This window comes from Aythya marila, assembly GCF_965140915.1.
Source record: "Aythya marila genome assembly, chromosome: 1".
Taxonomy (NCBI): Eukaryota; Metazoa; Chordata; class Aves; order Anseriformes; family Anatidae; genus Aythya; species Aythya marila.
Window position 1 is genome coordinate 23,833,022 of NC_139042.1, and position 25,257 is coordinate 23,858,278.

The 25,257-nt window shown below is 39.2% G+C and overlaps 1 protein-coding gene across 4 annotated transcripts in view; it reads right to left on the reverse strand.

Annotated features, from left to right (window-relative positions):
* STARD13 (StAR related lipid transfer domain containing 13) overlaps positions 1–25,257 on the reverse strand; it is a 292,836-nt gene that overhangs the window by 243,667 nt on the left and 23,912 nt on the right. For 2 of the 4 annotated variants that reach the window (XM_082771047.1, XM_082771046.1), the window contains exon 2: positions 4,218–5,124. In XM_082771047.1, coding sequence (XP_082627173.1) covers positions 4,218–4,952 — 735 coding nt within the window. In that variant the 5' untranslated portion in view covers positions 4,953–5,124. Of the gene's footprint in view, positions 1–4,217; positions 5,125–7,197; positions 7,291–8,740; positions 8,962–25,257 lie in introns of those variants that run through there. The other 2 variants (XM_082771049.1, XM_082771048.1) reach the window with 2 other exon arrangements.

Consider the following 25,257-nt stretch of genomic DNA (forward strand, 5'->3'; position numbering starts at 1 on the left):
AAAAGCGACAGAGCTTTCACAAGTCTCCTGTTTCATTTAAAACAGGCAAAGATTTACTCCGGGAGGAAGGCAATGGCACAGCTGCCCCATCAATGCTACTCAATATTGTACACAAGGACTACTGATATTGTACAGGCCAGTCTCAGGGCTGTGCAGTCTCCTGCAAACATCTGTGGGTCTACAGTCTGAAAGCCAAACCCTGATGATTATATTAATTCTGAATACTGCCTTAATTATCTGAATTATCTGTTTGGGTCATCTTGTCTCCCATGCACCTAGGGAGTGGTATCTTGCCCTTTGTTTAAACCCGCTGTGTAAGGGAACACTCAGTGCAGGTATCACACCATCAGTACCTGGCTTTAAAACAACAACCATGTTGGCTTTAGATCTTCCTCAGTGCATGGAAAGATGCATGATGCAAAGCTGGTCCTTCCCAGCACGTGGACATCCTGGTGTGCCCCTTCTCTCTGAGAGGAAGCTCTGACAACTCACTTAGGTGCCCTAAATAATGTCAGCAGAGACAGAAACCTGTGTTTGGCTGTTAAAACAGCTACGATGGGCTCCCCCAAGAGATGCTTTGAAGCTGTCCCAGAGAGGGTTTCCAGCTTGTTACCATGTGTAAGACAACACTTGCATCTCTGCAGCAGCCCCCAACATCAGCAGAATTTCTGTACCCTCAATGAGGAGAGGGAGGATCCATGATAATTCACTTTGTCAAGGCTATGATCACATAATCCTTTTATTTTTTTCCTAATATCTGTCTTTTTTTTTTTTTTTTTTTTGAGTGAAATGCTGCTCCTGAAAATAATGCGCATTGTTTTGAAGTGATGTAAGAATGGGGTAAGAGCACTGATGTCAAATTGCACGGTAGTTCCTGCTTAAATATGGTTATCAGCTGGGCCCTGCTCAGTACAGTCAGAAGAAATGGAAATCTAGAAAAATGTTATGTTTCAGAAGCTATTCCACAAGATTTATTGCCACTGCATGCTGAGCTGGTTACATGGACAAAGAACGCATGTAGTTTAATCTGAAGGCTTGAAGGAAAACAAGCAAGGAAGAATGGCTCAAGACGCCTCTTCAGGGCTGCCTAGAACAAAACCCGATGATCATAAATAATACCAGAAGGATATGAATGATATTATGACAGAGAGGAGGTCAGAATCTCTACAGTGCTATCCTAGCCATGCTCTTACCTAGATTACCATTCAAAAATGAGAAATAACATAAACAATGTTTCAGACATGTATATCGACATGCTTGTAAATCTTCAAAATTTTGCTCCCTCATTGGAAATAAATGTTACTTTTCTTTTAAGAAGTCTACTTGGGTATTAAATACACTACTGATTACAGGCTCCTGAAAAGGAAAAACAGCTGCCAATTTTTTTCTTTACAAGGAAAGCATATGAAAATATATATGGGACTGGTCTAAGGGTGGAGACTCAGGGACCACAGCGCATTCATAAATCGAACAGAAGTGTCATTTATCTGGTATGACACAGAACAGGCAGATTCTGTATGCCTTTGGACAAAGGGAAAGAACATTTTTTCATGGGCACCATTATATGAATTGCTTTCAGCAGCGTTTCTTCCGCTCGTAGCAGCATTGGCAACATACACAAGTTGTATTTTTTCCATCTTCTCTGTACTCGTTTACTGTTCACCACACTCAGAGATTTCCACAATTACTATTCAAATGCCCATAACAACTGTTTTAAGAGGAGATTCGGACACCAGCTTTGCTCACTGCTGCTGCCCACAAGGGGCTGTACTCCCCAGCGTGGGGCAGGTGCCAGCCCTTCCTACTGTCTACATCAAAAAATAGGGGATACATCCCTCTGCAGTCAAGAACAAGTTCATTTATTGAGGAATGAACCTGCAGGGTTGATTTTAATTGCTATTTCACTGTGAGCAAAGATTCAGCCAGGTATTGGCCACGGTGTTACCTGTGATCTGTGTGGTCGAGAGGATTTGGTTTTTATACTACCTTTAAGTCTGAGGCTTAGCAGTAATGGTTGCTTTTGACAACGTTTTTTTACCCCATGCTGTCTTTATTTCATTTTCTTTCCAGCAGAAAGACATTTCTTCCACAGCCCCATGTCTACATAACACAAATAAATAATGTGACAATGATATACATTTGCTTAGCACAGGCTTGAAACAGAGTCACGGGGGGAGCTTTTGGTCTGAGTACTAATGCATGACTGCTGCTAAAATGTTAGAGACAAGATAATCCCTTTTTAATTCTTGGAGGCTTTTCTAGGATGATACATACTTATTTACATGGAAAAAAAATGAAAACCAGGACTGCATCATTGCATCTGTACAGTTTTTGAAATGTTTTGACACATTCTCAGAGATTTACTAGGTAATTTCACATGCTTGTCTGGCAATTTATAATCCATTATTTTGCACTACAGGCTGCATCCTTGAGTTTATTTTATGGCATAGATATAAAGTAAACTAAATGACAGCAGCACCCAGCCTTTCCCTTTTATCTATAGGATTGACCTTCAGTAAACAGAATCCAAGGGATATTGTGCATGCATTTTGTTATATATTTACATTAACGGGAACCTCTGGAATACTGTGTCTGAGTCAATGAGGAAGCAAGCCTTGGCTGAGGGTAGCGGACCAATGCAATCATTTAATATTCCATGTGCCACAAGGATCTTTCAGGGTCAGTGTTGCATCCAAAGGTGCACTGCTTTGGAACCATCTCTGGGCCTTGGTTTTCTAGTAGTAGCTGCTGAGAAACGTTTTTGTGAAAACTTTGTGAAAATCTGTAATATTTCTCTGTGAGCTGATGTCTTTCCTACTTACACTGGGATCAGTGTCAAATGCAGCCACAAATCTACCACTCAGTTAAGGTCAGAATTAGTCACCCCAAACTGGAGATAGATCACTACGAAAGGAGAGAAGTAACTAAGCATTATATACTATAATTTTGATGTTGACTTGGACATTTGAGTCCTGACCCTACTTCCTTTCTTTGATTTAATCAGAAACCAATGAAGCAACTCTGTGTTGTAAGCTCTAGAAGTAAAAGAAAGAAAATAGAGAGATAAAGAAAAATAGAAGAAACTTGGTAAAAAAAGGAGAGTTCCACCCTGAATTTCAAGGGAAAACTATTTTTATATGGAAAATAACTTAAAAATGAAGGAGGAATGGAAAAGAGAGGAAAGAAAGGTATGATGGACGTGCAGTTCAAGATTTGCTGCCATTTCAGGAACGCTGGAATTTTAAGAGTTTGTTTTCTCCACTGTTTGGAATCACATCATATTTCTGTACTAGAGCTGAACTACTCCAAGGATAAACATGTTTAGCTCCAGGCATTTGGTTTGTCACCAGCTGGGAGCAGGGGGAAGGCCTTGCTTATTCTATTGGGAAGCTTCTGTTCCTCCAGTTAAAAATAAATAAATAAATAAATAAATAAATAAATAAATAAATAAATAAATAAATAAATAAATAAAACAGCTAATTTACTCATCTCCCTCCTTCCCCCCCCCCCCCCCTTTTTTTTTTTTTTTAGGAAGGATTATAGTTGGATGATTCTTCTTACGGAATGTATTTCAGTTCATCCTAAATCTTCTTGTCTATTCATTATGGACATTGGTCTACGCAGCATCAGGATGTGCATCATTACAGATAAAAACTTTTTTTTAATTTTATTATAGACCTGACGGTCACCTGTACTCTGTATTATTTTACTGAAATAAGAATACAGAAAGTGCTGTTATTTAGCAGTGCTGTAGGTTAGAAGGAGCAGTACTGTGGTGCCTCTACTCTAAAAATGTCCATTATTCAGCATAAAGAAATATACGCTACTCTTCTAGGAAACCAGAGCTGTATCCTTTTGGGACAGTCAATAGACTCAGGGAATAGCCAGGAATATCTGCTGTATGGGGCATGATATATGATCTTCTAGAAGCAAGGGAAACTGAGCCAATGTTCCCATTTGAAAAGAAAACAGCAATCCTTGTTTGAGGTTCAATCCAATGGAAATCTGGCCAATCTGAAGAAATAGATTTGTTTAATGTAAAAGCCTAGCATTATATTTTTAACATTTTGTATATTTTGCTGTAGGTTTATATTCCTAATTATGTAATTAACATTCATTATCTCTGGATAAAAATTTGTGTAAATTCTCCTGTAACCAAGCTTAAATAATACCACTTATTTTAAACACACTTGGAACAAAAGAGTAGCGTCTATTACCTCCAGCTCCATGTGTTTTTCTTCCTTGTCATGGTCCTTCAATTCCTTTTTGGAACGATCATTGCAGTCTTCTCCATGACAGATGTGTTGATCCTTAGTAAGTTCATGTTTAGCTTGCTTTCTTGGGAAAACATTCCTTCTGTGGAGACCATTGAAAAAAGCCTCATACAGCGGCAGCTCTGTAAACAGATCATCATCGTCTTTGCCATCTGCTTTTTCCTCTTCAGATGAAAAATCTCCTGCACCCCCTGCCTCACAAATATGGAGCTCAGTATTAACTTCATGTGGTAAAAATTCAAAATCAGAAAATGTGATTGCACTTGGTTTGTGTTTTATGACTCTGATCTCGTGACTTCTTTCTGTTTTTCTGTCTGAAGTTTTTCCTGTAAGGAGTGGCCATTCCTTGTTCAAGGGAAGGTTTAAAGGATCTTCCTTTGGCGTGTGCCTTGCAGAACACAACAATTCCTTATGAAGCTGCTCTGCTTCACACTGACTGCTGACACTAACACACCTTGCATCCCTGCTAGGTCGCAAGGATGTGTCATTGTGGTCTAATAGGGATGCCACAGACAGCAAACTCAACTCAGGTTCCAGTAAAACATCCTGAAATTCAGATGTACTTTCCTGTTCTGTCTTTCTTTGGAATTCTTCACACTTTGCTCCCTTTGCAGTCCCCAGGCACTTAGTGGTAAGATGTGGCGAGCCTTGTCCTTCTGCATAGATGTTGGTTTCCATTCCAACGAGCTTCACCCATCAGAGATCAAAATGACTTCATTCTTGGTTTTCTTACGATACATCACTTCACATATGTAGCCAGGAAATACCTCCTTATTTTTCCAAAACCATGATCACACAATCATTATTAATGCCTCAATTCTTATATCAATTTTCTGAATCCCCTCTCTTCCTGAAAAATAATAGAAAAAGAAAAAAAATTATTGATGGTAACAGGCTTGCACTGGAATGCATCAGTAGAAGTAATCCTGAAATACGACATTCCTGTATCAAATTTACTTACAGCTCTCTTCAAAAATATTAGATATACGCAGATTAAATGAACTTAAAACATCATGAACCTTGACTTCTTTACCTTAAAGATGAGGAAAGAACTGGCAAACGCAGAAATGGTTTTTAAAATATTATTATTATTGACACAATGGATCAGAGTCATTCAACCTGATGTTAGATAGATGCTTGTTTACAAAATGTGCTTCTTATTCACCGTGGTTTTTTTTTTGTCTGTTCAATTATTGAGAACTTTTACAGTGTTTTGGCCAAGCTACTGAAATGTCATGAGGAAGGGCAAGGACTCAAAGGAGCTGACAGAAAAGGAAGAACATTTCAATACAGGTAGAGTTTTCTGTCACTCGCCTCCTCTGAATTGCCAATGCAGTACAGCACCTGTCCATTTCCAATAAATTTGCAAAGCAAAAAGAGAAGGCTAAAAATATGGAAAGCTCCAGTTCTACGTCAGAGTTGCCCATGTCTGGTTTAAATCAGTCTTAACTTCTGTGCTCGCTTCTAGTCTGTGGACCTCCAATGCACAGGAAGACAGGAGCAGCGGGGAACTGATCTTGCATCACTGAGTAGCTTACATTCACCCTTAGATGCAATTTACTTTTTTGTGACAGATTGAATATTGATAGTATTTATTTTAATGATTGTTTCAGTACTCCATCTGGGAGACAGCAAAGCAGAACAGAAGCTTTTCAAAATAAGAAGAGAAGCTTACGCCTTTGATGTACGTGGCAGGCCTGTCACTGATGGGGAAGGCTTGTCAGAAGGCAGCGCTGTGATTGTCAAAGTGGGAAGCGAGCAGAGTAAGATGCTGGCATGTGATGCGCCTGTCACTGCTTGTGCCATAAGCTAAGCAGTGTATTTTATTACACCAGCGAGGTGTATTTTATTGCTGGTGAGTATATATTTTAGTTTTATAGACATACCTTGGGTAACAGAAAGAGTATTGTGCATAGAATATTTAGATTCATGGTATTAACATTATTCATGATATTATTCATGTAAACTTCAGCTGTAGAAGGGGTGAGCATGCAGGTATGCACAATTTAGATAGCCTTCCCCTCAGCTATAGTTGGCTATGTAAAAGTCTGACATTATTGTAAGCTGTCTGGCCTTCTGCTGGAGTCAGTGGAGGGAGAAAAATACTTCCTGAAGGTAAATGCTCTCGCTTATCTTGGATACCTATTTTGGCATGAGATGAGTCGCCCTCCTAGCATGACCACCTTATCCAAAACTATGAAGGTAGGCTAGAAAAAATGTTTACACCTGTCACCCAACTTTTAGATGGACAAAGGCACGAAGAATCTCATCCCATGTCTTTTTTTACACAATAGAAGATTGCAATGTCTACATGCAAGTGACAAACCTGCATCTGAAGCCCTCATTGTCTCAGAAGCTTCCAGCAGGATTAGAAATCCCCAGGTCTCCAGGGCTCCCACCCAAACTCTCTTTTCTGTCCTCACCCTTCCCTAATGTCATCCTTTTTTTTTTTTTCTGGCAGAAATTGGCCATCCTTGGCCTGCTCCCTGGACCCTCCTTAGTTCTGGTAACGCTGCTCAGCAGGCTGTACTGTGATAACACCTGCAGGAATACACCTCTGTGTTTGTAGGAACAACTTTGTTGTAACAAAACAAAAATACAGCTTAAAATGGTCCAGAAAAAGCTACAAAAATTATACGCTATGCAAGCATGGGGCAAGTGAATTATGTATTATTTATTGCTAGTATTTTAAGATGATGCTCAAACTCCAAAATGTGAATTATAATCACTGCAAAAAATTGTATTTTTGTTATCTCTGAATATTCTAGCATATAAAATAAATGTTTATCTTCTTTTTAAACTTTGCTTAGTTCTTTTTTGTTCATATGATTTTCAGTTTTATAGGATGTGGTGCGAAGCTGTAATTTCTGCAGTTTAATTAAAAAGGCATGAAAAAGTTTTTCCTTTTATTAGGTTTTCTTACTTCATTGGACTCTTCTTATTTTTTTGTTCTTCTTACGATGAAGTCAGGACAAAGAAAGCATGCAGGAGCAGGCTGCTTTTGTGCAAGAAATCTCTAAAGAGGAAGTGGTAAGAAGAGAGTGTGAGTTTACCCACACATCCTGTGGAACATATCTTTTTACTTGACCTAGTAGTGACTGGAAAAAAAAAAAAAAAAAAAAAACCAAAAAAAAAAAAAAAAAAGACTCATACAAAATACCAAATTCCATATTTTATAAAAAGTTACACATAGACATTCAAAGCTCCTAAAAATTGAACATTTTTGGCAGAGCTATGGATTGGAAATCCTGCCCATAGCAAAATGTGTAGCTCAGAGAGGTCTGAACATTCAGAGCTAAATCTGTACATGTTATAAAAGGCCTCTAATACAGAGCTGCAAAGTAAGATAATTATCACCACAGTTATAAATGTATGCACTTATAAGCTCTGAAAAATAATAATTTCTCTGAAAAAGGTTTTTGAGGCTTTCTAAGAAGGGAAATTACTTTCATATGCATATGTGATTCTCAGCATATACTGTAGCATTAGCTGTGCCAGTAGTCACTGGTGTGGGTTAAGATGTTGAAAAATAAAAATCATTTGGACATATATGTGTTTTTTCTGACTAGAGGGATGATGTAGGGACTACCACAGTTAACTGTCCAACTAAAACCAACTCCAAAACAGCTTAAGGAAGAGCACAAAAAAAGCAACACAGGATATATATATATTTAAGGTAACATGTGAAATCCATATCTGGGTGTAATATCCAATCAACTTCAGGTTTTACACACACAAAAAAATAAAACTTACAAATTGAATTTTACTTTCCAATGAAAGCTTGTACAAATCAGCAATGGATTAATATAGGTACAAGGTACAGATAGTGAAATGATATGGAAGGAAAATTTTCTTACGGTTTGGTGCAAGCAGAGGTATCTGTGCAGACTCACAGATAAATTTTTGTGTATCATGCTCTCTTGGCTTGATTCTCCTTTGCCCAGACAACCAAAAATTGTATTGAAAGTCACCAAGTTTTGCACAAAGATCACACACACACAAAAGCACGTATTAGGCTTAACCATTAAATAGGAGGATTTTACTTGTGTATATTTTCTTGAGTCAATACAAGGACAGCAAGTCACCTAAAATAACTTTGCAAACACTGATTAAATGAGTGCACGAGTGCATTTCAATAGCCATTCTCCATTTTGGCATTGCAGAGCATGTGAATGTATGGAATTTTCATACTTTTTAGAAGAAAGTTTAAATGGGAAGTGACACAGTTAACCACCAAATCAAGTCCTGGTCTTGGCTGGAATGGAACAACACTCATCCAAAATAGCTTCTACCCCTCAGCCCCTAGCGCATTTGTTTCCCTTTCACAATGATGTTGTTTAATATTTCCCATTGACTTAAACAATCTTCCCCTGAAAAATTAAACAAACAAGCCAAGAGAATGTGAAACACACAAACTAACAGCAAATTAGGAGATTAGGATTTTCTTTTCCTGATGATAATTTTACCTGTTTTGCAAGGTAACCCCATATTTTTCAATTCAGTTAATTTCCATAAGCGTAACAACAGGAACTCAAGTTAGTAGCCAAAAGATCCTCCAAGCGTTGGGGCAGAACAGAAAAAGAAATGAGCAGATCCTTAACAAAAGGCATTTCAGCTTGCTTGCTGCACAAGAACTCTGTCAACAGAAGTATGTGTGAGAATCCCTGGGGCTAAAACAGCCTTCTGCAAGCACCGGCCAAATTATTCACAGAAAAAGACAGAAAAAAAAGGAGAGAAAAAAAAAAAAAAAAAAGTAAAAAGAGAGATCATGAGCATGCTTCGTAGGATCACCAGGCACTTCTAAAAATAGTGTGACCTCATTCCTCACATTGTGCCAGACCTGAACATTATGCACTGCTTTATCACCTGGAGCACCTGGAGCCAGGTTCCCAGTGCAAACACTCTGCATACTGTCAGGTTTTGAAAAGGGAAGCTACAAAATGCCTTTTGATGTAATAATTCCAATAGAAAGGAATACCAAAATTGGCTTCCCATGTCACTTTTCAAATTCTAATTGTTGTTTGTCTATGCTTCTTCAACACCTACATTTTCTACCAAGGCTTCACAAGTCTTCCTTTTTATGTATATTGGTGGGATCATGGTTTGCAGACAGACTTTTGCATGCACTCCAAAATGGAGCTATACCGTAGTCACACTGGACATGCAAGTTTCCAAATGTGATTTTAAACCAGTTATTTGCAAATCTAGCCTGCAAAAGGAAAGGATGAATTGCCATTGGAAATATGGGGCTAGAGGACTGCTGAGTTATAATTTTGTATGTCTTTCTGTATATTGCTTTTGATTAGAGCAAACAGGAAAAGTGCAGAAGCTGCAACACTCTTCTATTTGTGTAGTGGCTTCTGCCTGCCAACAGCAGCAGATGACATTTTTCACCTTGAAATATCCAGAAGCACTTCACAGATGCTGCCAAATCTACGTCCCTCCTGACTCATTTCAGTGAGTGAGGGAGACAGTGCTTAGATGTTGGTTCCTCTTACACCTCGTGCACCTGATTGCCTTCACTGACGTTAAGCAGTATTTCAGTCAGCGAAGAATCTGGCATATTTATGAATGAGTCACTCAGCAAATGAAGCCACATATCGAGGCAACCATTTTACAGAAACTACTTTATATGACAGTTCAGTGAGGCTTGTCTCAACTTAGAAGTGTTTATGGTCCCAGGACAGCTGCAACACCAAGCCTTCCCTTTAACCGTGCCTTGTCTGTCCCCACCTCCACTGTAACAGAAGCTCATTTTACATTGTCAAAGAAAGCTAAATATCTTCTCAAATTCAATAAACTACAATGATAAAGAGACATTTTGCTATTGTAGCTGGGCCTACATTCACTGCTGTCTCAGGTGCATTAGTTACGGATGTGCTGCCTTCCAACCAACATCCCCACTGATGTGTCTACCAACATCAGATCTTCTCCCAACATAGAGGAGGGAAAGATTCTCCTCCAGGAGGTGTCATTGACACATTTTGTGCAATTAGCTTAGCCTGAGGTTGAGTTTAATCCAGTCAAGGTACTAACATCCTGACATTGTCCTGACTGATTTGTGTTATGGGACAGTGGCTTCATTGCGACAAAGGTGATCAATTACCCTCTGTAACACAACTCATGCAGTTTCTAAGAATTTATCTAGATGCTTAATCCCAGTCAGTTTACATAATGCGGGCCTCAGCTTTGCAAATTGTTCTGCTGTGTGCAGACTGTGCACTGAGTGGTTAAAGTCCTGAGCAAAATCAATGAGTGAGCACCAGCAAAGTGAAGGACTAGGCATGGCCTAGGAAAAGTCTCATAACTGTTGCATACCTGATTGCTTCCTTGCAAAAGAAGGTACCAAAGAGGAGTCAGGTATGAATGGTGAACTGAGGGTTTATGTCTCTCTGCACATGAATGATGTATCTGTGAAGACTAAGATCCTTCCTTCTGCCACTAGGCTTCTTTTAGCATTGCATTCAATTATTCTTTTCTCTAATCCCTATCCTATTCTGCCTAAAATATTTTTTGTCTTGCACCCATGAAAAGCAGAATCAAGCTTCTGATGAGACATTGGCCTGAGGTTGTTTGACTGCATGCTTTTAGAAGGCAATTTCAAGTGATTTAAGATTACAACTGAACTACCCAAGACATGAAGCCTGATGTGGAGTTGCTGAAAATCCTAATGCTCACAGAGAAGAAGGGGTGAAAGCTGCTTATGCATGCATACATATGCATTATCTGTAATCTGTGTTATTAAATAAAACCTTAAATTTATTGTATACTGCCCTTGAATACTTTGGCTTTGTTTTTATATGACCAGTGCAATCCACATGAAATGGGAAAGGCAGCCAGTCATACGCAGACACTGTTCATAAACAGAGGCCCCAAAATGAACCAACACCTAATAAATACTTTAAAAATAACACTGGATAAACCACATAGGGGAAGAAAAAAAAATAAAAAGAAAGAAAGAAAGAAAAAGACTGTCTCCCTTCAGGTTGAGGTTCTTGGCATCAGTAAAATCCTAGCTCTTCATCTAAGCAGCCAATCCAGACCAAAGTCAGGAAACAGCCTTTCAGCAAGCAAAGACACACAGGTCTCCCTCCAGTTTAAATACTAGCTCTGTTTCTTTAGCCTGTAAAGTGAATTCCATTACATATGTTCATGGGATGCTCAACAGACTGTCTGGAAATGAATCTTCATTTCGTGAAAGAGGAAAGAAGCTGGAAGAAACAGTTTTCTTATGCTGGAGGATATTTATATTAAGATGGACAACCTAAGGGTCATATTCACATCTTTAGATCTCTTTTTAAGCTGATGAAAGAGAAAAAACATAAGACGACCACCTCACTCTACAGAACCACCTCACTCTACAGGTTAGGTAAATGCCTTCTTCCATCTGACAAATCTCTGCTGGACCTGTGACACTCACCAGCACCAAAAGACACTGAAAAATTGCAGTTATTTGGCATTTTGTAGGGGCAGAGGCTGGTATAGATCTGTGTTTATTGTACGGTTTGTAAATGTGTAATAATGAAATAAATAGAGTTCCTTAAAGTTGTTTGCTTCTTTGAAGAAGGAAAACATACCATTGCCTTTGGTGCCTTCATGAGAAGCTATCAGTTCATATTAATTTCACTTATTGTTATCCACCATCTGTGCATAAGGAATGTGAAACTTGTGTCTACTGTGACCACATAGGCAGAAGAGATGTAAACAGGAATTAAAGTTTTTTATCACATTAAGGCATGTCGTAGTCACATCTCATCTTCCATCCATAAGAATTGTTTTGTTTGATTTACTGATTGTCATGAGTGAATTTACACAAAGAACCTAAGAGACAGATGCTTCAACAGGCATCATAACTGAAGGTCAACACTTATTTTTATAAGCTGAACTCTTCTTACGAATTCTATTTATGGAGGAATTGCACTTCATTGGAAATATCCACTCCTTTTCCCCTACACACTGGTTTCTCATTAATAGGGATGAGACAATGACCTTAAGCAAACCAACTCCCCGCAGCCCTTCATTTTCCCATAATCTGTTGGCTTCCCCCAGTAGCTCCAACAACTTGAAATGACTCTTCAGTACCCTGATTTTGCTTCAAGCTTCCCTTACAAACAGCAAGTCAAATTGCAAGTCCTGATCCTTAGTCTTTTCTGTGCCTCGACTCTTGCTTCAGCTCTCCGCCCTTGCACAGCTTGGCTGGTCCCAGCCAAGCACGGGGGAAGGGAAGCTCCCCAGCTTCAAGGTTTAGTGCTCTCAGCTCCTGAGAAACCACAGTAAAAATCCCACTTGCTGTTTTCCCAGCAAAGTATAAACAGAAAAATAACTCATAAGTCACAGTGTTTGGGAAAATACTAGGCTCACGCCTCTTCAGAAATTCCCAGCCATCTGTAAGCCAACAAGCCTGGATTTATTAGAATGAGTCTTGGGTATATTGAGTCCAGAGGGGCGTCATGAGGATGGTCAGAGGGCTGGAGCACGTCTCCTATAAAGACAGGCTGAGGGAGTTGGGGATGTTCAGCCTGGAGAAGAGAAGGCCCCAGGAGACTTCTTTGTGGCCTTCCAGTACCTAAAGGGGCCTACAGGAAAGCTGGGAAGGGACTCTTTGTCAGGGGGTGGAGTGACAGGACAAGGAGTAAAAGCTTTAAACTAAAAAAGAGTAGATTTAGATTAGATATTAGGAAGAAATTCTTCACTCAGAGGCTGGTGAGGCCCTGGCACAGGTTGCCCAGAGAAGCTGTGGATGCCCCATCCCTGGAGGTGCTCAAGGCCAGGCTGGATGGGGCTTTGGGCAGCTGCCAGTTCATAGGGTGTGAAACACCTCCAAATCCTCCTCCATGGGTGGATGTGGTAGGGCAGCTGGGTATCTCAAAGGGCACTGGCAGACACCTGGATGTAGGCACTTCTTCAGGCAAATGAATTGTACCTTCAGCAGTCTTAGTAGGCTAGTCAAAAAATTTAACTTCAAACACCTAATTTTGGTGACAAATTCAGGAGACTTAGATAACATTGTGAAACATCCTCTATCTTTTTTTGCCTTTATAAGAAGACTGTGTTTGCCTTTAATGCACACACCTAAATTCCACTGGTATAAGTACTCAACTGGAAAAACAAAACAAAACAAAACAACAACAACAAAAAAGAATTAACGTGTATATGACTCTTCTGGTGAAGAAAAGAAGCTCCTGCAGGAAGCCAAATTGATCAAAACTGCCAGCAGCTCTCTGCTTTGTAAGGACCCGTATCTGTACTACAGTGTGTTATTATGGAAAGTTTTAAGGCTAAATCAGAACACACTCTGAAAACAAACACGAGCAAGTGCTTTAGTGCCATGCGTGTTAAATCAGTTTGTGGCATTTCAGCTCCCCGGGTTTGTACTACTATCAGTCTTCTAAAGTTTCTGCAGAGTTTTGGCAGCAGGCTACATTTCTGAGTTGAAATACGCTGCTTAATGCAAGGCTGGTAAACAGCTTGAATAGGCAAGGCTTTGATTTATGAACTGCATCAATATGGTAATGAGGATGTTGGCTGGGCAATTAGTTTTAAATTGTATAAGCTCACACTAGCTCTCGTTATTATGAGTACAAAGGTTTGTCAGAACACCTTCGAGTTCAGTATTGCAGAATCCTCTGGTGTCTCTATACCTATTAGACCAGAACTGTAGCAAATTAAAGCTCCTGCTACACCATCTGAATCCAATATCATGAAACCATTTGTATGAAAATATCAGCAGTAAATAGATGCATCCATTTAAAATGTTACTTTACACGCTTTTTTTTTTTTTTTTTTTTTTTTTTTTTTTTTCATCCCCAAAATGGCTTTAGACTCCAGCAATGTCTTTATTATCCTCTCTAATCAGTGTCTGTAATGAACACTAAAGAAATGGTGACCCTACAATAAATGCCTATTACTACAAAGGCTGTGCCGGAGGGCAGACTCCTCCTCTGAAGATCTGCTTGGTGCATGAGATATAAATGGCAGCGATGGAGGACTGTGTCAGCTGCAATGAAGATAAGTTATTTCAGGGGAAGCTAAAGTTATTCTGGAGGAACTTCTTGTGACCTCTGTCTGTATGTGCATTATGGCCAACAGGAATCCGGCACAGTCCATTTCTATAGAAAAGAACGACACTCATGAGTTTGCATTTTTCACTCAACAAAGGAAGAACTCTTTATCTTGCTTTCCCACTTTCCCCAAAATCAGATACAGTTAGTTTTGACTAAGCAATACCTCTTTGGTAAAATAACTCTTTCCTCAAAACCAACATGTTTTTGATGGATGACCCAATATATTTTGTTCATTCTGAAAAAAAAAGAAATCCATTTAAGTTAGGAACTTTGTACTTCTATTGAATAATCTATTTAATTTTTCAGAGTCTTCAGAAGAAATATACCAAATGTTCAAATGAATATTAAAGTATTTTCAACCACTGTATCTCTTGCTTCTCACATCTTTTTTTTTTTTTATTTATTTTTATTTTTATTTTTATATTACTAATTATTCAGTTCTCACAGTTCTTTTGAAATATTAACATTTTGGGTAAGTTTGTGTTTGTTTGTTTGTTTTCCTTTTTTTCTTTTTTTCTTTTTTTTTTCCAGATAAACCAGGCAAAGTCAAAACACTGAGCACATAGTGACAGCTGCTTTAGAGGTGTCCAAAATCTTATTTATGTACAGAAGGAAGCACATCTTAAGCCAAGGTGCATATTTGAGGCCTGAATTGTTATTTTGAACAAATTCCCTGTTTGCCTTTCTGGTTTTTGGTTATTTTTTCTACTCCCTTTTGAGAGCTTCCAGTAATTAGTTATACTAATCTGTTTACCAGTTTCAGTTCTTAAATTCCAGATTTCTACTTACTGAGATTTCGTACTTTGTTGGCAAAATTAAAGGGATTTATGGTATCAGATGATCTTTTCCCATAGAGGGGATCCTTTTAGACTTCTTTGAAAAACTCAAATTAGACTTTTCAAATGGTGTAAATGTAGTATAGAAATACCTAAACCAGCTCTATGTTTCTTAGTTTAGGTCTGAGGTATATGGCTGTGATACACCTTGCTTGTTGTATCCAAAGAGTTAACCCAGAGATCTTCACATGGCACGTGCAATAAATATATGCCAAGCTCAGAAGCCCTTCTCTAGACTTCCTATAATAATTATTATTTTTTTTTAATGCCATATATTTCTCCTTTGAGACTCCCTCTTATTTTCTTTTCAGCATTCCTCTATGAAGAATTAAACTTCTTTGGACACTTCCACATGGCTCTGTCATGACCAAATAACCACCCCATTGTGAAAAAAAGTGAAATCCATTGAAGGACACCACTAGAAATTTTAAGGAGCCCACTATGCCTGTGGCATAATCCACAAATAAAGAATAAGTTCTTTACAACTTGCAATAAATAGAAACAAAAGATATGTAAAAATCTTAATAAAAGGGGATGCCCACTGCCTGGCAGGATGAAGCTTGTACAGAACATGCAATTCAGACAATTCAATTTCCATGGAACAATAGTATTGAAAAAAACTTTGTTGCAGAGCCCTTTACCTAGGCAGAATAGCTATTTCCAGGTTCTTTCAGTGTACAAGCATTCAGTCAAATGGTCAGCATCCACTTCTCAGTAGGCAATGGCCTCTGCAGCCCTTTCAAATATATTAAACTCAGAGATAAATGGTTTCTTTCATCCTCTCTTTTACAAGTACAAAGTGTGTTGTGTTAATGGGAGAGATTTTTGTTCATTTGGAGTACTGCAGATGACAGTCATTAATTCAGAAATCAGAGAGGAGCAAAATTAGTAAGGTTTTTCCCTTGAGACATGAAAAGGACTTGTTGCCTTGACTGAGCTTCAGAAGTGCTGGAAATTCAGTTTCTTTATTCATTCCATCTCTATTCATTAAAAACACTTGTGTGTTCATTTGTGCATATTACACGTACTTACACAGAGAATCTATTATGGTTCAGCATGCTAAAGGTTTGTCAGAAAACCAATTTTTCATGGGTATAAAACCCAGCCACAGTAAATCATACCAGGCAAAGTGCTGGCATATATCTGTCATGCTAGATATAGAACCTTTTTTAACAATGATGAGTAATCACCACATTGGTAATTTTTAGCTAAAAAGCAGAAAAACAAGTAACTATGTATATTTGATGATTTCATTAGCTTTCTGGTCAAGCATGTGGTAGAACAAATGCTCTGGGTCTGTAATCCCTCCTCTCCCTATCACTTACTTATGTTCCACAAAGTTTAAGGCCCATGTTTTTGGTATTTTCATTGCAAAATGTCTTAAGAGGGATTGATCTGAAAGTCAAGGCCCTCTTGTTTGGGAAAATATCAACTGCTACTGAAGTGCGCATCTACAGAGGGACTCTGAAGGGGTCATTTGTCTAACGATAAAAACTGTGATTTCAAAACACCAAGTTCTATTTTGGCTGTTTTTTAAAAGCATTTTTGTCCCCAACTCTTCCTAAGAGAAGCTTAAAAATTGCAAGAGGCTGTAATTAATGCAATGTTAGCTCCCTGAGCCAAAGTGATGACAGAGGGAAGCTGCTCTGTGAAATACGGACTTCCCGGCACACCTCAGCAAGGCATAAATTGCAAACAACCCGAGCTGGGAACAGCAGCAATGACAAGAAACAGGGATGTCACCAGCTTCACCCACCAGCACGAGCACCTGTCGCTGGTGGGCCCTCACCGCTGACAGGTCTCGCGCTGCCACCTCCCTCATTCTTTAAACCACAGCAAACAAACATTGGTTGGGTTTTTGGTGAAAGGGGATCAAGGAATTGGTCTTGTTAACTTTTCATCACCACAGTCCTTTGAACATGGGGCAGTGCCTGTGACCACAAAGGTGAGTTGTTAGCCCCAAGGCTGCGTTGTGTTAGTCAAGGCCAGCTGGGCCAAATGATGGCCAAATGGCAGAGGAAAAGAAGTTGCTCTCGGGCTTTTTTGGGAAGGATAGGGCCCTGTGTAGGAAACAAAGCAAAGGAAGTGCAGTGAGTGGGAAATTAGCCATGCCTTTTCTCAAACACATACAACCTCAGGGCTCCAGCAAACAATAACTGTGCTCTGATCTGAGGAGATATGCTGCACGATAATGAATAAATGGGTAGATGAGCATTTGTATGAATGTAAAATGACTGTTTCTCCAGCAAGTGAAAATTATCTAACTCACGGTCAGATTGTGTAGAGATACACAAATATTATAACACTTCTCTTAAATTACTTATATTCAGAACAACATATATCAGCCGCTTTTCTATCTCGTTTTAACCTATTATTTTTATGTCCTGAAAACCTAAAATCACATACACCAATGGTATATTGGAACATATGCAAATACTCACACAAGAACTCTGCTTGTTAGAGATTTTCGGATGTACCCTGCTTGTGCTTGTTACAATGCATGGCTTTGATCATCCCTTTAACTCATTGGGAGGGCTGTAATGATTTTAGACTCCTAAGAGTTGCCATTGCAGTTAGAGATTGACAAGTATCAGACTGAGAGCTGCCTACACACCTTCATCTTGTTCCCACTGAAAATATACATGATAATATAGTTTTCCTTACATGATCCTACAGTTTTGTAGCCTGGGGTTTCTTACTTCATCCTGCACATGCGACAGGTGATGAAAGGGGTGTCAGTATAGCAAAGGCAGTGGTAAAATACGACATGTTAACTTAGGGTGTGCTTCTGGGTGATATACTTATGTCAACTTACATAATTGTGCAAAAGGCTGAGATTTCCTTTAATATTAATATGGTACATACCTGGCAACATCAGATTTTTAGTGAATTCTTTTCTTAGGTAACTTTCAGTTAAGTAAATAAATGTTAACTTTCATAAACAATTCCAAAGATACTTGAAAGTATCTTAAACAAACACCATACCAGTGATGGTGCAGGCAACTAGGAGGTTTTTACGAGCTTCTACCTGAGATATTGCTGAGTTTCCTTTTTGGAGAAAGATAATGGAGTGCCAGTGAGCATACATGTTTACGGCCACAAAGCTCCCTCACTGATCCCTCACTCCATTTCCCTATGTAAAGGAGAAATGTGGGAGAACTGCAATGTCTACTACTGACCTGCACTAACCAGCCTCAAGACTGAAGACACTGTCAGTATTCTGGGTGTCCAAAATAACTCTAAAATAACAAAATATCTCAAAAAATAAACTCTACGAACCTCTAAATATTCTCTAAAAATAAATTCTATGAACCTCCACCAATGCAAGCAAGATTTAACATTGGCCTACTACCTACATACTACCGTTGATAAGAAATCAATACTTCAGAGAGTTTCAATGCAATTGCAGAAATGCTTGCCCACCATACTGTTAAAATGGTATTTTAAGGGGTAACTAGTATTGAAAAGACAACCAGGAAAGATCCCTCAGATGTCCACATGTTATATCAAGTCAACAGTTGTGCAGCAAGATTTCCATTTACTCCGATGATGCTAATTTCAAGATTTTCAAAATTCTCCTTTACCATTTTCTTCCAGAAAATTTTACAGGTTTATTTTGTGCAGCATCTTCTGTGCAGTATGTGTTCCATTAGTGCGTATTTCAGGAGCTTTTGATAAACTGGAATAAGACGACTGAGGATAAGCAGTCACATATCTGCACACCTGATACAAATTCAGCAGTGCTGCAAGTGTAAAAACAGAGTGCATGTTGTAAAAGCTAGTATGACTCTGAGGACTTTCTAAACACAGGGTACTTCTGCATTTAACCATGATCAGTGGCCAAGGCTGAATTAAATGCATTTGATGTTTTTTCTCTCCCAAAAGATATGTGACAAATCATTCCTTGTAAAAGTGCAGAGGAGCTTAACCCTTGAAGGAGCACCTGACAGACAGAAGTGTCTCTTGCCTGGGAAATTCTCTGGGCTAATGAAGATAAACTGACCACTGGTGATGCAGAGAGAGGAGGCAACCATCTTCAGAAGCTGAATTACAGGTGAAAAATGAGGCATTGTATGTTAGGTGTGCTTTAAAGCTGATTGATCTTCAGCATTAAAACAATGAGAGATGTTCCAATGTACTGTTTTGGAAACCTCAATTTTGGATCCTGCACATCTTCCCTGATGTTCCTCATGCTCTCCCAGGCTAAAAGCCTTTCAAATTGAAAACATTGCCTCTAGAAATTCAGCAAATCTAAAAATATTGATCTTGCAGAATAAACTCAAAAAGCCTGCTACATTGGAATGTACCTCTGGTTTTACAGCTTAATTTATGCTGTCATTTCTTCTGATATTTGCTGAACATTAGCTTTCCCTCTCTTCCAAGGTATTTTTCTAAAAGCTAGAGCACTGTAGATGTTACAGTTAGACAGGTACCAACTACTGGAAGGGAGGCAGATCTACAAACATTACTGGGCTGAAGGCACATTTAACAGAGCTAGCTGAAGTGGGAATTGCAACTGACTTCCTGCTATCAATGTAACTTCACATCTTGATAGTAAAAGAGAGACTCAAAAGGATTGAAAAGGAAGAGAATAAATGCAAGCATTATTCAGTAACACATCTGTCAACTTCCCCAAAACTTCTGTTTAATAAGCTACGAAAGACATTGAGCCATAGAATATGTGTCCCTTTTCTATCCATCTTTTTCAGCCTCTAGAAAGTTTTTTTTTTTTCTTTATAACTACCATCGTTAAGACATAGTTTCCCATTCCATCTCTTCCTAACAATTAGCAGAAATGGTCTGTGCTCAAGGGAAGGTTAAGGACCAAAAGGGTGAAGCTGTTATGGCACAAAAAGTTATATCAGTAAGAGTTATATCAGTAAGAGTAAGTATGACCACCTGCTACAGGGCTGTGAAAAATCCTGGAGTCAGAATAAAAAGAGAGGTTGAAACACAAAAAGAACTAATTCCAGGCTCCTCCCAAAGCACTCCACCACAAAATCTAGTTGTTCAGCTCCATCTACCTCAACTTGTCCTCCACCAGCCCTCAGCATCCCATTCCCACTTTTTTTCTAATTTGCATTCTCTGTGTCTCCATTTCTCCTACCTATGGTAAACACGCTGGTGCTTTGGATGCTCCCCTCCTCTTGACGGATGCTCTGCAGTGGCTGACACCTTGCAAGCAGGCACATGTGGCCTCAGCAGGGTAGGCAGGAGAGAGCTGTTCCCCTGCACGCTCCATGACCTCCTGTGGGCTCCTGGAGCATCTCTTTCAGGGCAGCGTGCAGGCAGCAAGGCAGCAGCTCTGCCTTCTGGCAAGCCCAGGCAGCTCTGCCTTTTGGCAAGACAAGTTGTCTGACTCCGGCAGTGCCCCGAGCATGCATTTGCAAGCTTATCATACGTGAACAACACCTCTGGTATTAGGCCTTTTGTCCATATCTTGATATGTAAAGTGAGGATAAAGTGAGGAGAAAGAAACAGAGGAGCAGAATTGTCTGGTCAGTGACAGAGGGATTTGGGGGAAGGCCCATGTGGACAGAAATGGAGGCTCATTTTTCTAGAGAAGCTTTACAATGAGGGTGAAATTGATATTTCTGACATATACGTTACTTTGAGGGAATTGACACCTCACTGCTCCTGAGTGGCACTGGCTGAGTTCATGCTCTGTGTCTACACATGGAGTCCTCTCTCAGCCCACCTCAGAGAGACTTTGAGTCTCAGTGGGTCTGCTCTTAAAAATAAAATGCAAAAATAAGCAGGAACAAGCAGCAGGGCCTGAGACTCTCCCTTCCCAGGGATGTCCCTCTCTTACCAGCTGAACACTCAAATCATCTTGCCAGCTTTTGCCCTGCCAATCTCATCTTCTTTCAGCAGGGCGCTTGGTGCCAGACTGTGTGGCAGCCTGGAGGCTTCTGGACTTTGCTGGAAAGCAGGGGCAGGGTTTCGGATTGGTGATGTAGAAAGCAAATGTTCCAGCTCCTGCGCAGATACGTAAGGCAAGCAATGGAAAGCCTCTTCTGCTGCCAGCAGAGTGTCATCTCTTCTGGGTTAACAGATCCATCTACCATAAATGTCATTAAGCAGAAACTCTGTCCAGAAATGTTTCCCATGAAACAGGGAAACTTCTCAGCCTGGGATGCCAAACATTGGTCATGTTAAGGTCTTGCCAAGGGATGGGGACAGGAGGGCATGGGGAGGAACGCAACACCCCAACTCCCACACTTTTACAGGACTGTCAGTGGGCTGGAGTGCTGGTTGCTGCTGCCTCTTGGGCTTGTGCTTGAATTCAAGACTTTTTGCAAACCAGGCCCAAGTTTACATAGCAGGGAGGCCAGCAGGTTCATTTTTAGAGTTAAACAAGAATGGAAGCCAACAAATAGGCAACAGTGGTAGGCCAGAGGGTCAACATGGAGGATAGGGAAATAAGGAAAACTAAAAAGTCATCTTAAAGCCAATATTCAGAAATGAAGGTGATGTGATACACAAGATGATTCACAAGCAACACTTCGGATTTATCTGGCATGCACAGGGAGCTTCCCTTTTAAAGGGAGCTAAAAATTTGTTAGTGCTGTAGGGCTGTTACAACAGAAGGATTGCTTTAGCCTCAGAATGCTGTTTTCTAACAATGTTGTCCTTCCTGATAAGGGAGCACCAAAACTCATTCAGAGAAGAATTGAGATGCTGCCCAGAGGAGTAATATGAATCATCTAAACCACTTGTACAACTCCCTCTGTCAATTTACTAAAAGCATCATATCTGCAGTTGCATCTGTGGTTTGGAAAATGCAGCCTAGGGCAGGATTACTCTTTTTTTTTTTTTTTTGGCCACTATGTCAATACATAAAAAAATAATAAATAAACCCAGAGTGCATTTAATACCATGTTGGCTGGGATTTAAAAATATCACTAGAATTCTCAAAACATAATTCTTGCTTCTCTGGATAACGTCTCACAGAAAGACATGCTTCAGACCTCAGGATGAGATTTCTGCTTCTTCATTGCCTCTTTCAGTGACTCCTCCTTTGATGCCAAAGGAGTTATGCCGATACAACAAAACATTATTTATGTAATGGCAAGGCCAACGTACCGTATAAAGTATCACTCCTTTGCTGAGAAAAGTGGAGTAGATTCACAGGAATGAATCCCTGCTGAAAAACTCGTAGCCTATACCTCTGAGTACCACACAACACAAATAACTACAGAAAGCACAAACAACTGTAGAGAAGTCAGATCATGATTAGCATAAAGAAACAGAAATATTGGTTAGCCAGCCCCTGGGGGTTCAGGAGCCAGGCTGAGGGCTGTAGAAATACTGATCTATCACAGACTGTGAATTGCACAGCCACATCGGGGGCATTTTAAAAAAAAGTATTAAGGCCTTCTGAGATGTTCCGTGGCACTAAAAATACATCAGGATGCGGTGGGGGGTTTTGCTACCCTAAATTCAGGTGGAATCAAAAAACAGAGAATAATTAGAATCATAAAATATTATATTTCAAATATTTTCAGTGATCTTGCTGGAGGACCACTTAACCAGTGGTTGCACTTACACGTTTTCTAGAGGAATTTGACTTAGGGCATGTCAGAAATGTCCTACCCATCCAAATGACTTCAGACATCTAAACTAAGTATTTTTAAAGTGTTGACAGGTTAATGCAACCCACAGTTTTCTGCTGTGCATTTAACCATCTTTCTTCTAAGCAGATTTTCATTTGGATTTGAAGAATAATGAACCGTTTGTTCTCAGACAGAAATTAATGAAAAACCATTCATTCAAATGACAATAATTCCAGCCACTTGAAGCCATTTTCCATGTTTGTTCCTCTTTTCCAGGATACCATGGAGAACTAAAAAATACATATTCCATCACAGTTAGTGGGGAAAGGCCATGCAGGAAGCAAGAGGAGATCTGTATATGAATGTTTAGAACATTTACACCTTAGAACTTCTGGAGTTAAATTTTGTATCATATTTATAGACAGAAGCTGGTGCATTTTGCACTTTGTCCTAAGTAATGTGTACTTACTACTGCAAACACATTACTTGAGGATTGATTTTTTCCCCCAGAGCATTTCATGAAGTAATTCTTAGTCTACCACCATGCTTACCTTTGTGAAATAGAAGAATCCTGGAAACATACTCTACAGGGAGATGCAGCTTGTTTTGGCAAAATAAGTCCTCAACAGAATTCTTTTGCTAGCATAACATTAACCAATTTCCTGAGTGAAATAATCCATAAAGGCAAAAGGAACTGTTTGCTGAATCTAGAATTTCTTCCATCAGAAATCTCTTGGTGAGGGGCTGGGTTCTCCCCCATTTCCGACTCTGCTAATTTTTACTGTAGTTATTTCAGACAGTTCTTCAGATTATAGCACACCAAGTAGCAACACCAACACCAACAAAGGATTAAAGGCAGTAGATGCTTCACCCTAAATGACTAGCTGAACCAGAACAAAACAGATTGCTGAGGTGTGTCTTCTGCTCAGACTCCCACAGCCTTGGCTCGGCATGTTTACAGCTGTGCCTTCTAGTTGTGTTTTGTTAAAGTTGATTAATATAACTAGATCTCGTAAATGTATCATCTAATAAAGCAATCCAAAGCACTACTCTGTTTTTGTTTGTTTGTTTGTTTGTTTCTAAAAAATACTATTGCTGCATTATTCATTTTATTGACTGCTGCACCCAGGGAATTAATCATTCTGAGCTACAAAACAAAATAAAGTATTTGGTTTTGTACTATAGCTAGAGGATTCAGCTGAAGAAAGGTGCAAGGCAATGGGATGGAAACAGAACTAAAGCTTCTCAAAGGCATTTGATTAAAGCAAAACAAAACAAAAAAAAATACACAACCTTTTATTAGAAAAAGCATTATTTTAATTGTGAGCAAAACAGAAAAAACAATTTAGAAGAAGAAAAAACTTAGAAGTGGTAAAATAAAGTTTATTCTTGTGTACCACTACTCTGACATGTTGTAATATGGCATTATAACGGGCCCAATACTCCATTTCTCTCTCTCTCTCTTTTTTTTTTTTTTTTGAATTAATTTAGGGAAGCATTTTACCAGCATTAGTAAAATGAATTTTCTGTAATAACAGTAAACAAAATACTAAAAAAATGTTTTTTAGTATAGAATCAGAAACCCCTGTTTTGAGGAAATTAACAAGCTTGTTTCCATCACAATCTTCAAAGAAATATATTTTAAAATATTAAAATTTCTTGCATGATATAAACTGCTATACACCTATCCAAGAAAAAATAGTCTCTGCTCTAGAAAATTCAAATAAATGGGGAAAAATTGATTAAAAAAAAAGTATTATTAACCTCATTTTAATGGTCATTGTCTCTGTCATATCAACTGGTCTAAAGGTATACAGATGAAGAAATTGAAGCTAGTTGAAGACAGCTTCAGTTTACTTACTGAAATGGCCTTGGGATATGGCAAGGAAAGCACTGGGGAAGACAAAACTTGAGTCCATGTGACCCATTTTTATTGTTTTCCTCAAAGTGAGCTGTATGGTAGAGGAATCTGTTTTTTCCCAGGAGCAGCAGAAGGAGCACAGGATGACCACCACAGATAGGTTATCAGTGTTGCTGAGATGAATCACCAGGCATATTCAGAACAAAGCCATATGTTCCAACAGGAGAGACCCAAAGTGACCTCCTGGGAGGGTTTGCTTCAGCTCAGAATATCTCCATTGCTGGAGGGAACCAGTGCAGCACTCTGGTGTGCTATGGGATGCAATCAAAGTCTCAGTGCTTTAGCATCTGTGCTTTGAGGAAAGCAGCAGTTCTCTGCAAGCCCAATTAATCTATAGGTGCTATAGATTTGGAATTAGCCTAATCAAACTTGTTAACAGGATGTTTCCCATTAAAAAAAAATAAAAATGTGCAGAATGTATGCAGGAGTATTGGCAGAACGGATTTCTGCCTTACTCATTATTTCCTTGCACTTCTGGTATAGTAAATAAATCAACTCTGAACACTGCTTAGGGAACATGCAGCCTGAATGTAGGTTGTCTGAAATAACCTGCTTATTGATGCCCTGTAAATCCAACATAAATCTTTCATTAAACTTTTCTCCGAG